General features: G+C 37.3%; 1 protein-coding gene across 1 annotated transcript; it reads right to left on the bottom strand.

Moving 5' to 3' along the window:
* Positions 1–10,060: 10,060 nt before the first annotated feature.
* LOC104085014 (uncharacterized) lies at positions 10,061–12,348 on the bottom strand. The gene is made up of 4 exons (XM_009588978.4): positions 12,164–12,348; positions 11,891–12,070; positions 11,239–11,424; positions 10,061–10,401 (listed from the first exon to the last, which is right to left on the bottom strand). The coding sequence occupies exons 1-4, from the start codon at positions 12,185–12,187 to the stop codon at positions 10,237–10,239; spliced, it is 555 nt and encodes a 184-aa protein (XP_009587273.1). The 5' UTR covers positions 12,188–12,348; the 3' UTR covers positions 10,061–10,236.
* Between the last annotated feature and the right edge of the window lie 1,725 nt (positions 12,349–14,073).

The raw sequence follows: 14,073 nt of genomic DNA, 5'->3' as shown, positions 1-14,073 counted from the left end.
CCTCGACGAAACTAAACCGATACTTTAAATGATCTTCGCGAGTGAAGCCACCTCCGGACAGCTCAAATCTGAAATTCGCCCCTTCATAATACTACGATGGTCCACCACACTAAACAAATTTCAGTCTACAACAATGCAACACAATTGCGCCAATATTAGCAACATTTCTATACTTTAAGTCATTCAGACATTTTATCAAACATCTAATGTACATATTTTTCTACAACCTCCTTTAATGGAATCTCTTCACCTAACAATTACCTTCCACATAAATGATTGATCTCACAATCGCCTCTAGGTCATCCACAACTTCCCTTAGCACATGCATGCCCAACAATTCACTCCCAACCACAAATCTTATCAACTAATTCATTTTACAATCTCTACAATACCAACACACCTTCTCAACCATTCGTTGAGCCTTAAGAAATGAAACAACCCTGCTAGGAACATGATCCAAGGTACCTCTCCACTCTAGCCATGGTAGACTTGGCATAGCCAACGTTACCATCTTGGCGTGACAATCAAGGATAGCGTGATTGGGCAACAACCAGTCCATACCCAAAATAACATCGAAATCTACCATACTGAGCAATAATAAATCATCTCTAGTCTCAAAACCACTGATAATAATCAAACATGACTGATACACATGGTCAACAATAATAGAATCACCCACGGGTGTAGATACATAAATAGAAGAACTCAAAGAATCACGCGATACGCCCAAATACGGGGCAGAATAAGATGACACATAAGAGTAAGTGGAGCCTGGATCAAATAAGACTGATGCATCTCTATGACAGACCAGAACAATACCTGTGATAACTGAATCGGATGCAATTGCCTCCGTCCTAGCAGGAAGGGCATAATATCTGGCCTGGTCTCCCCCTCTAGGGTGACCTCTACCTGTCCGACCTCCACCTCTTGCTTGTTGTACAAGTGGAGTGGTAGCTGGTGCAACAATCATGGCCTGGGAAGCCTGAGGGCCCTGTGGAATAGGTGGAGCCTGTGAAATATATGTAGGTGCACCCCTCCTGAATCCGGGGCAATCCCTCACCATATGACGAGTGTCACCACACTCAAAATAAGCTTTCAGAGGACGCGTCTGCTGTGACTGGCTTGGGCCTGATCGACTGGACTGACCACTAGAAGCACCCCGTACAGGAGGTACACTAGACATTGGCGGTGCATAATAGGGATCCTGGGGCCTAGGAGTGGCCGGAGTACCGCTCTGGAAGTGCCGAATGAATAGGGTGACTCCCATAACCCCTACCGTGACGAGTTGTAGATGGGGCATGAGAACTTATACATGACAGAATCTCGAGGTCTCTTAGCTTCCTTCTCTTCTCTCTCTCGAATCCGCATACCCTCCAATCTCCTAGCAATTAACACCACATGTTGATATGCGATGTCCATCTCCAACGCTCGGGCCTTACTAAATCTGATACTAGGGTGGATCCCTTCAAAAAATCGGCAAACCTGCTCTCAAACAGTAACAACCAAGGCTGGTGCATGCCTAGCCAAGTCACTGAATCGGATCGCATACTCTAACACGGTCATAGAACCTTGGCGCAATGCTCAAACTCTGCACGCCATGCATCTCTTAGACTCGGAGGAACATATTCCCTCAGGAACATATATGAAAATTGAGTCCAAGTGGGTGAAGCTGCCTCAGCCGGACTATCCAACTCGTATGCCCGCCACCACTGGTAGGCCGCTCAAGCTAGAATGCCGTGAAAGAAATCCCACAAGAATCCATAATACCCATAGTACGAAGGATACAGTGACATTCCTCAGGAAAACCCTGAGCATCTTTTGAAGCCAAACCGCTGAAAGTGGGAGGGTGGTACTACTTGTACCTCTCGAGCCTAAGCTGCTCCCCCTCCGAAACTACTACCCTAACCTCGGGCCGAACTGGGACAACTGGCTGTACTGGTATAACCTCTGGGGCATGGTCAACCTGGGCCCGTGGCTCTAGGGTACAGGCGGCGGGAGTCTGTGCTCCTCCCCCGGCCTGAGATGTGGCAGGAGCAAGTGGAATCAACCCAGCCTGAGCTAGAGTGCCGAACATGCTCAAAAATTAGGCAAGAGTCTCCTAAAGTGCAGGGGTAGTAACAGGCATCTGAGGTGCCTGCTCTCCAACTGGAGCTACTGGTGGCTCTGCTGCAGCAGCTTGTGTAGGTGCTCTGGCTGCACCGCGTGGTCTTCCTCGGCCTCTGGCTCGACCTCTACCCCGGCCCTAGCCTCTTGCGGCTCCAACATGGGGTGTAGGTGTCTGATCATCGGATCCAGTTGTGCGTGTCCTCACCTTCTGTGAGAGAATAGAAAGATAAGGGTTTAGAATTTCGAAGTCAACAAATGCGCACGATAAGGAATCAAAGATGTGAACATTTTCCTAACAGTTCCGTAGCCTCCCAAAAATAAGTACAGACGTCTCCGTACCGATCCGTGAGACTCTACTAAACCTGTTTGTGACTCATAACACCTATGAACCTAGAGCTCTGATACCAACTTGTCACGACCCCGATTCATCCTCCGTAGGATGTCGTGATGGCACCTAGTCTCTAAGACTAGGTAAGTCTAACAAATTTCGGAATAACATAATAAGAGTGTGAAACTCAAACCTTAATAGTTGTAATAAATGAAAACTGCAAGTCAAAGAACTATAATCTCCCAAAACCCGGTAGAAACAAGTCACAAGCTCCTAAGAGGAATACTAATGTCTCTATACATCAGAGTTTACTAAAATAAGGAAAACAACATGATAAGGATAGAGGGGGGACTCCGAGATCTGCGAATGCTGGCAAATGTACCTTGAAGTCTCCGCACACAGGTAGCTCACTGATATCTGGGATGGTAAGAAGTACCTGGATCTGCACAAAAAGATATGCAGAAGTGTAGTATGAGTACACCACAGCGGTACCTAGTAAGTGCCAAGCCTAAGCTCGATAGAGTAGTGACGAAGTCAAGTCAGGACCTACTGGAAATAATAGAAAAGTAAGACAGAAGATATAATAATATAACGAAATGACTGAGAAGTGAACAATACAGCAAATAGAGGTAAACAGCAGGGGCGCTCCCGAGGTACCGCCTCGAAGTCCCAAAAATAAATATGCAGTACATGGGAATCTCCCGAGGAATTACCTCGTAGTCCCAAAAGTAAATATGCAGTACAAGGGGATATCCCGAGAAACTGCCTCGTAGTCCCAAAAGTAAATATGCAGTACATGAGGATCTCCCGAGGAACTGTCTCGTAGTCCCAAAAGTAAATATGCAGTACCAAGGGATCTCCCGAGGAACCGCCTCGTAGTCCCAAGAATCTCACAGCTAAAGATTTAAATCAAATCAAGGAAAGTAGGTATAATTCAGTTAAGCATGTTGCACATATTGCACGTAAGAGTTAAGGCATGTAGACATGCGATACTAGGCTAGACATGATCACTACTTATGCTAAGGCAACTCAGTTAATATATTTTAAAAGAAGACAAGTCAGCAAGTACCGAATTTTTCCATAATTAGCCCGTGTACGCACTCATCACCTCGCGTACACGACACTTGCATAATCACAAATTGTTACAACAGTACCAAATTCTAAGGGGATTTCCTCCACTTAAAGTTAGACAAGTTACTTACCTCAAGCCAAGCTCAATCAGTCAATTAGAATGCCTTTCCCTCGATTTTCCGACTCCGATCGGCTCGAATCTAATCACAATTAATTCGATTCAATCAATACAAATTATAGGAATTAATTTCATATAAAAATACAGAGTTTTCAATAAAAACCAAAATTTTACTCAAAAATTATCTGTGGAGCCCACGTCTCGCAACCTGACAAAAGTTACAAAATATGAATTCCTATTCAACTTCGAGTCCAACCATACCAAATTTACCAAATTCCGACATCAACTCGACCTCCAAATCTCAAATTCTTATTTTGAAATCCCCAGGCCCAAATCCTCTAATTTCACCTCAAAAATATGTAATCTAGTCGAAATACTCAATGATAATCCAATATTATTGACTAACAATGATCACAAGTAACTTACCTCAAGTTTTTCCATGAATTTTCTCTGAAAATCGCCCCAAAACAGTGTGGGAAATGTCCAAAAATGACAAAAACTCGTAACCCTCTGTTTTTGTACACTACCCGGAGGTTCCGCTTCTGCACAATTTTTAACCGCATCTGCAGTTCCGCTTTTGTGGTAAATACCCCGGTTCTGCGACAACCTTCACTTCTGCGATGAAGCGTCCGCTTCTGCGGTCCAGGGCTCCTTTAGCCCAGGCAGCATCTGCGATCATTGCGTCGCTTCTGCGGTCGTGCTTCTGCTACGCCTCATCCGCTTCTGCGATGCCAGGCTCGCTTCTGCGAGCTCGCACCTGCGAGCCAAATTCCGCAGGTGCGATTGCATCAGTAGGCAGCAACAAGTTTCAATTGTTCTAAGTCCAAATTTGATCCGTTAACCATACGAAACTCACCCGAGGACCCCGAGACCTCAACCGAATACATTAACAAGTTCTAAAACATCATACGAACTAAGTCGAAGCCTCAAATCACATCAAACAACACTAAAATCAGAAATTACACCTCAATTCAAGCTTAATGAACTTAAGAATTTTCAACTTTTACATTCGATGCCGAAACATATCAAATCAAGCCCGATTAACCTAAAAGTTTACACACAAGTCATAAATGATATAACGGAGGTATTCAAAATTTTAGAATTGGATTCCGGCCACGATATCAAAAAGTCAACTCCCCGGTCAAACTTCCAAACTTAAATTTTTATTTTAGCCATTTCAAGCCTAATTCAACTACAGACTTCCAAATAATTTTCCGGACACGTTCCTAAATCCAAAATTATCATTCAGAGCTATTGGAACCATCAAAATTCTATTTTGGGGTCGTTTACATATAAGCCAACATCCGGTCAATCTTTTCAACTTAAGTTCTCATTTTGGAGACTAATTGTCTCAATTCATTTCAAAACCTCACCGCACCCGAACTAATTACCCCGACAAGTCTCATAACAACTATAAAGCACAAATTGAGCAGTAAATGAGGAACAGGGTTGTAATACTCAAAATGACCCGCCGAGTCATTACATTTTTAATAAATAAAATATGATCAACATAAATTTTAATTATAGCATAAACAGTTTGGAGACAGGAACAACAAAAACAAATTTGTATATGAAAGTATAAATATAATGTGACCCCTAAATAGAGAAAAAATAACTTGATAACTAACATGTGATAGATATTTGCAAGTCACTGACGGTATTTTAGTCGCTTCCAAGGTTAAGAACGAACCACAACTTGGAGCGAGAACGATGTATATATATTTGGGTGGAGTAAATATAAAATTGGATAAAGGGCAAAATATAAATATGGAACAATTAATAAGGGCATAATTGGAAAGAAAAATATGAAATAATCTCATCACACTGATTTGGTTGTTTCAAAAAATGAAGCTTTTTATTGTTCCGGAATAATAGATTTAACAATACAATACAATTAATTTTAAATAAACAATCAAAACAAACCATATTTTGGGATAAGAATACAATACGATACAATAGGTAACAACCATCCAAACAAACTGTAAATTGAAGACGGGCACTATAACATTTTTCCTTGTTAATTAATATCTGTTGCGTCAATCTGTGAATTGCGGTCCCACACACTTATCCTTACAAGTTCCCGTAGTTGGTCGGACGCCCTACCTACCTGTAACGACTCGGCCGGTCGTTTTGACTATTGCAATCCCGTTTTTCCATTTACTGCTCAAATTATGAATTACAGTTGTTATTTGACTTGCCAGGGTAATTGGCTTGGGCTCAGTGAGGTTTTGAATTGATTTGGAGCGCTTAGTTCCAAGGTTTAGAATTTAAGTTGAAAAGGTTGACCGGATGTTAACTTATGTGTAACGACCTCGGAAAAAGTTTGCTAAGGAAATTAAGGCTTGGTGATGCCGAGGTAGATCACTTAGTACAAAAATTAAGGCTCGGACTTTTTGGGTTGAACAATGAACCGATGTGTAAAGGAAAATTTTGTCGAAAAATGGTCATTTCTGCGACCACTATGCGGTCGCAGAATCACTTTGCGGACCGCATAATGGTTGCAAAGTGGAGCAGGAGGAGGGCAAGATTTGAGAAAAATCTGCGGTGCACTATGCGACCGCAGACCTGTTTTGTAGTGCATTATGCGACCGCAGAACAAGTATGCGGACCGCATAATAACTGCAGAACAAGTCAGTAATGCCCAGCTTTGGAGGCCAAATTATGCGGTTGATATGCGGACCGCATAACTGCGTCGGAGCTTCCATTCTTTCTAATTTTTGACCCGACCCAACTTCGATTTATAGCCCTTGAAGCTCATTTTTGAGCCAAAATCTGATATTTTAGAGAGAGGTGAGAGCATTTTAGAGAGAGAAAGTAAAGACTTAGTCATTTATCCATCAATTCTTGTTCAAGGTTTGAAGATTTCACAAGGATCTTGCTAGGGCTTCAAAGAGGTAAGAATTGCTTTCCCTAATTCTTCAATTTCGGGTTTGGAGTAAAGATGGATGATTAATAGTATTATTCTTGGGTGTAGAGTATCATGTATACATACCAATAAGGTTGTTGAAAGATTGTTAGGTTCAAATGGGTAAGGATTGGGTTGAAAATGGTAGAGATCTTCATAAACTTTAATTGAAGATTTGAGGGTCGAGTTGGTGTCGGATTTTGGTGAAATTTATATGGTTGGACTCGTGGTTGGATGGACGTTCATATTCTATAACTTTTGTCGGGTTCCGAGATGTGGGTCCTACGGGAGATTTTTGAAGTTAATTTCGGATTTCATTGGAAATATTAGTATTTCCTTATGGAATTAATTACAATAATTTGTATTGACTGATTCGAATTAATTGTGGCTAGATACGAGGCTTTCGGAGACCAATTCTCATGGCAAGGGCATAGAGGAATAAATAATTACACGGGTTGAGGTAAGTAACAATTATAAATCTGGTCCTGAGGGTATGAAACCCCGGATTTTATGTCATGTGATTATTTTGGAGTTGACGCACATGCTAGGTGACGGGCGTGTGGGCGTGCACCGAAGGGATTGTGACTTGGTCCGTTCCGTAAAACTGTAAAGTTGATTAACCTGTTGTTAGCTATAAGCTCTCTTTGTGTTGAAGAAATTCGACTCTAAATCATATTAAAAATCATGCTTAGGCTATGTGATAGTACTGTTGGGACCCACAGAGGTCACAAACTTGTTGAATTATTTGCTAATTGATATCTTGTGCTCAGTCTTGATTTTATTAGCGAATCATACCTCAGTCTTTCTTGATATTTGTTGATGCACTATGTTATCTTTGTTTGGGCTGATCTTTGTGATTTCTGAGAGCCCGAGAGACTAGAGAGGTGAAGGACTGAGTAAGGACGAGGGCTTGTTAGTGAGGTAAGGATATTATGGCACGTGAGTTGTCCGTGCAGGATATTATAGTACGTGAGTTGTCCTTGCAGATTATGGTGCTTGGACTGTAAGAGCCACTCCGGAGTCTGTACACACCCTCAGTGAGCGCGGGTACCATTGAGTGTGAGTGTTGAGGGCTGAGAGCTGAGTGGTTGAGCTGTTGTGATGAGTTGTGTGACTGTTGCATGAGAGGCTGTACTTGCTTTGCATTTATTGTTGCACTTGGTTGCTATCTGTCATTGTTGTGAAATCTCTAAAAGAATTTATATCCGGATTACTTGAAATTGAACTGTATAAAAGTTATTTGACTTAAACTGCCGGATTCGAAAGCATGCCTATTCTTTGCTGGGATTACTGAAAGTGAACTATAACTGTGTAGCTCGTCATTATCTTTAGTTCCTTAGTTATTTTTGTTACTTGATGAATTGGTTGTACTCATACTACATCCTGCACTTCGTGTGCAGATCCAGGTATTTCCGGACATAGTGGGTGTTGATCATTTCGCGCAGTTGATTTTCAGGAGATTTTGAGGTAGCTGCCGTGTTCCGCATACCTTGTCTCTCCTTCTCTATATTCTTGTATACTGTATTTGGTCTCAAACTATTATAGACCATATTTTTCAGACTTGTACTCATATTAGATGCTCATGTACTCAGTGACACCAGGTTTTAGGAGTGTTGTATCGGAAATTGCTAGATTTTTGGTATTGTATTAAACATTACGTTTTTAAATTTAAAGAAAATCATGGGTTATTGATGTTGTCGGCTTGCCTAGTAATGAGATAGGCGCCATCACGACAGGTTAGGATTTTTGGGTCGTGACACTACCTAAAACCAATCATTATACTCTCTCACCCCTTTCAGATTTTTTATTTCTCTTTGTTAATACTTTGTCTTTGTTTTTCAAGTTGTCTAGATGAAATAAACGAGCAAAATTTAACAGCTCGTGTATGTATTTCGCCTTAAGTTGAAGACGAGCACTATAATTTTTTTCCTTGTTAATTAATATATGTTGCATCAATTTGAGGATTGCGGTCCTACACGCTGATCCTTACAGGTGCCCTTAGTAGGTTGGCTGTCCTACCTAAAACCAATCATTATACTCTCTCACCCCATCAAATTTTTTTTTCTCTTTGTTAATGCTTTGTCTTTGTCTTTCAAGTTGTCTAAATGAAATAAATGAGCTAAATTTAACAGTCCGTGTATGTATTTCACCTTAAGTTAAAGACGAGCACTATAATTTTTTCCTTGTTAATTAATATTTGTTGCATCAATTTGTGGATTGCGGTCCTACACACTGATCCTTACAGGTGCCCGTAGTAGGTCGGCCGCCGTACCTAAAACCAATCATTATACTCTCTCACCCCATCAAAAATTTTTATTTCTCTTTGTTAATACTTTGTCTTTGTCTTTCAAGTTGTCTAAATGAAATAAACGGGCAAAATTTAACGGCCCGTTAATGTATTTCGCCTTAAGTTGAAGACGAGCATTATAATTTGTTTCCTTGTTAATTAATATCTGTTGCGTTAATTTTTGAATTGTTGTCCAACACACTGATCCTTAAAGGTGCTTGTAGTAGGTCGGCCTCCCTACCTAAAACCAATCATTATATTGGTCCCTAGACCCATTGCTCGACAGGTTCGACTTCAAAATCGTTCGTGGAGCTTCTGCCTCATACGACTCCTCTAGGGATGGAGGTAGGCCCATGCGTCCAGCCTAGGCTTGTGAGGTTATTTTTTTTTTTATTTTTCTACCCTCTAACCGTGCTTTTTAGTAGGCGTTTGGATATGTAATAGTAAATATTTGTATAAAAGATAAATTAAAGTGAAAAAGAGGAGTCAAAAGTTTGAAGTTGTATTCAGACACAAAACTATAATTGAGGTTTTTTGAGCGAAAACTTGAAAGATACAAGTATGGCACAGTGGCGGACCGAGGATTTTGTGCAAGTGAGTTCAATCTTAGAAGTATATAAATTTAGTAGTAAAATAGTAGTTATCAAGTGGGTTCAAATAAAATATTTATGCAAAATTTACACAGCTTTAATCTTAATTTATACATATACACAATATTATTTTTTGTGAAGCGGATTCAGTTGAACCCGCTATCCACCATTTGGGTCCGCCACTGGTATGGCATATGCAAATATTTAGTGTATGGCATATTTCGATTATCTATAGCATGGGATGTATCTCCATTATCTTGTGTGTACGTTAGCCAAAGCTTTGTAACTCTCACCAATTGACCGATTTATCAGATTATTATTATTATTATTATTATTATTATTATTATTATTATTATTATTATTATTATTATTATTATTATTATCTATTTTTTGAAAAAACGAAAAGCTATACGTAGTGTCTCTTATATATACTTGAAAATAAAAGAATAACTTATTTGTTTGGGCGTAATGTCATCCTATATATGAGTTATATATAAATAAAAAAAAACAATTTCGGGGCTGAAACGTTTATTAAGTCGGAGAAGTAAATGATACATATCTGATAAGTGTTTCTTCCTCGACGACAACATCAAAATGAAGCCAAAAAAGCATGCAGTAAATTTTTTGAAAACGATTAAAAGTGATAGTCAAAAAGTAAGACAAATAAAAGGAGTGTCTAGAAAAACACTAGGTAATTTATTCTCATATATCCGAATCTTGATAAGCAAAGTTACTCGATACTTGTGTTGTGAGAGATAACAAATACTCGATAAAATTAATTGAAGTGCGCACAAACTAGTCGAAAAAAAACAAAGAGCAGCTAGCAATATATTAGCAACCTAAGATCCTCAAATGTGGCCAACTTGCTTTTAAGTTTTTCTTCCCATTTTTACTTGTATTTTTTCCATCCTTAGTACTTTTGCTTCTCCCAAAATGCAACTCCTTCTTCATGCTAGATGGTTGCTCCAAATCTTGTGCCATCCTATGAGATTTGTTCTGCAAAAAAAAAAAAAAAAAAAAAAACTTTTAAAGCATAAATTTATGGGTTTTGACTTTTATATATTGGCAGTGTAAAATATTTTATTATGTCACCTAAAATATCTCTATAGGTAATTGTCCATAAAAAATGAGATTAGTAACATATAAAGGCACACCTATACAACATATTAAAATACTGATAGTGTAGATTAATTAGAGGACGGATTATATTTTATAAGTCAAAAAATTGATTTTATACCTCTGTTCTCAGATTCAATTAGTGGTTTTGAAGAGAAGTACTTAATTCTTGACAAGATGATTAAGGTTAAACGAACTCCATTGCAAGATATATATATCCGCATTGTCAAATAGTAAAATAAATAGTTTATGTTTTGTAACTGATATTATAAAGAATTTTTATATTATCAGGTTAAGTTAATCGATCATAGCCAATAAAAATTTATAATAATCAGTTAAATTGCATTGGTAACATAAAAATTTCTTTATAAGCTACGAACTTCATCGTTAATCTGTCGGTAAATTGATCGTAGCTAATAGAATTTCTTGATAGTTTTTTACTAATATGTTGCTAAATAGGTTTAGCGATAAATTTTTCTGTTTAGCTATAGAATTTGCCCGTCGCTAATTTTTATATTTTTTAGTAGTGAGTTAAATTAGGGTTAATAGTTACAAGTTTGATAAAACCCAATAGCTTTAGCTAAAAGTTTATTTAATATGTATAGATAATCATATTCAGAACCGAGTAAGCGAAAATAATTGTGATCCAAAACGTATAAACTAAAATTTCCGACTCCGCCTCTGAACTAAATTAAAATGGCTTTGACAAAACAGTACCTGTGAGGATTCACACTCGTTGAGGCAGAGTTGAGATTGTGACTTGCAGGGAGGTTTTGGATAATCAAAAGTTGGATAAGAATTCCAATCTGTTTGTTTCTTGGTATCATTTCTGGATCTTTCTGTAAATGGAGTCTGTATATTTGAAGAGCATGATGTTTTTGCAGCTTCAATTTCCAGGCATAGCTGCATTAACAAATGAAGAATTCGTTTTAAATAGCTGCTGATCCAATAACTTAAACAAAAAAATAGGTAGTGAATATGTAATATATGTATAATTAGTGTTGAATATGTGTGTAATCATTTATAATTTGTAAGTAATTTATGTATATCGAATAGGAAAGTAAATCGTAAATCTAGCTGTCTATTTGTGTAAAGACCCCTTAATAAATAGTCATCACATGAATATTTAACTAACATATATAGTGTAAAGAATTTTCGTATTATCATCCTGTTTTAACCTGTCGTAACATGTTACTTACCTTGTCTTTTAGGTGACTAATACTACTTACTATAAATGGTAATTAACCTAAAATTATCTCAGAAGTGATTTTATAGTCTAAAATTCTTTTAAACCATCAATGTATAGATATACAATCTATATGAGTTTTATGTTATTACTCCTTTAAATAATTTGGAAAAACAATTTAACCTGAAAAAGTCGAGTCTCGAGATAAGTAAGACGATCCAAGAGTGAATTTTTAGATGAAGTTTCTTGAATTTCCACTTTCATTGGCACAAATTGCCCCTTTCCTTTGCAGCATATTGATACTGTTTTCTGTCTAATTATGCTCTTCTTTTTCACCTTCTCTTTTTCTTCAATACGTTTCACCTTTTAATAACCAAAAAAACACACATTAGAATGGAAAAAATGGAACATAAATATGTAACAAAATATCAGTTTCAAGAAATTAAATGAACTTACAACAATAGAATCTAAGGGATTCATTCTTTAGACAAGCTGAAGCCTAGTGTGGTGAAATAGTTTTTCTTACTTATTTTTATTGGTTGTGTACTGATTTATTGGGATATTAGTTAAGATCTAAAATAAATCTGAATTTATGGTAGACTATTTCCAAAACTGTTAAGATCTTCCCATAAATCTCTCCTCTTTGTTGACCATGTTTTGAGCCTTACATAGCCAATATGTGAAGGAGCACTTCATGGTAAATATTTACATGCAGTGTAAATTTCGAGTGCAAGTAAGTTTTTACCAGCATAATTATACGTTATCTAGTAATATTTACCTGCAGTGTAAACACCAAATGCGAGTAAGATTTTACCAACATAATTATATGTTATCTAGTAATATTTATATGTAGTGTAAACACCGAGTGGGGATAAGCTTTTACCAGCATAATTATATGTTATCTAGTCATTTACGAGAATTCATCATAAATTGATTTGTTATACGTTGGTTACCAACTTATAATAATCCTCCTCCTTTATCCAGTTTTGTGACAACCGACAAGTAATATGAATAAGCTCACACAGGCAGAGTTAAATACCTAATCTCAAGTTAGAACCGCGGACCTTTAGTTTGTGAGATTACCGTGTTAATCAATTGTAATACTAATTATTTTAATTTTTATTTTGCATAATGTTAACCTGGACGAATTTAAAGGGATAAACATGGTTAGTGCATGAGAGTTTGTACAATAAACCAAACTTATTCGGGATTGAGGCGTGCTTATTATTATTATTATTATTATACATTATTAGTAATTATCTAGGCACTTAAAGGGTAATTAAATATTACAGTTCTATTTATATTAACGGCGGTTAGTAACTTGAAAAATAATACAAATAGCCATTGTACACCATATTAATTTAATTGCACTGATTTATTATTTATAAATGCATTTCTTTTTTCATAACTACAGCAAATAGCATAGAGGAGAACATAAGGGCCAAAAAAGAAAGAAAGAAAAAAGTTGGCAAAAAGAAAGAAAAAAGTTGGCATCCACATCAATTTGACAACAATGGTGTACTTTTGTGAGGGGATTATAGAAAATCTTGAACGAATGCCAATGTTTCAACTATTTGAAGTGGCAAATGGCAATAATATAGATCATGCAAAAGTCTTAAGGCTGTCCAACGGGACGGGACAAGACCAAATAAACGGAACGGGATGGGACGGGACGATATTTAACCGGGACGGTGGCGGGACGGGCCTAAACGAGACGAAACGGTAGGCCCATCCCATCCCGCTAACAAACGGAATGGGACAGGATGAGACGGTTTCGCGGGCCTTAAGTGAGCCGTTTTTTTAAAAAAAATTAATTATTTAAGCATTAAGTTTGGCGATGGCTAATTTTTTGACAATGACTAAGTTTTTAAAGTTTGCAACAACTAGTTTTTTGACTTATTTAATAAACTTAAACTTAATAAATTATAAGAAAATTAGGAAAATAAGTAAAGAATTATAAAATATTAAAACAAAAGACTTGTAATGAAATATTTTAGTAATTATAATAGAGTTGTAATTTATTTAATATAATTTCAAGCCATTAAGTAACTAAGTAAGAGTGTAAGACAATTCTTAAAAAAATTCAAGGCTTAGAGCCTTTTCTTTTATTAATAGAACTTTCAAATTTCACATACAAATATAATTTTTTTTTAAAGGAACCAAATATATGCAGCCACCTTCTAGGAAGGGTTCTGTTTGAACTAGGCTTTTTAGTAGCCAATTACAAATTATCATACTAATATTTGTAAGCTCTTATATAGCTTCGTTGTAACTTATCTATAATTTCTCTCGGACATTGTTCTGGAATTGGCAATGTTGATTGATGTTCCATGAATTCCATGTCGTCATCGCTCCCAGTGCTAAGT

The sequence above is a fragment of the Nicotiana tomentosiformis genome, chromosome 12 (genome assembly GCF_000390325.3).
Source record: "Nicotiana tomentosiformis chromosome 12, ASM39032v3, whole genome shotgun sequence".
In the NCBI taxonomy this organism is placed as follows: Eukaryota; Viridiplantae; Streptophyta; class Magnoliopsida; order Solanales; family Solanaceae; genus Nicotiana; species Nicotiana tomentosiformis.
The sequence above is the reverse complement of the archived record's forward strand: the minus strand, read 5'-3'. Positions and strand labels throughout refer to the sequence as shown.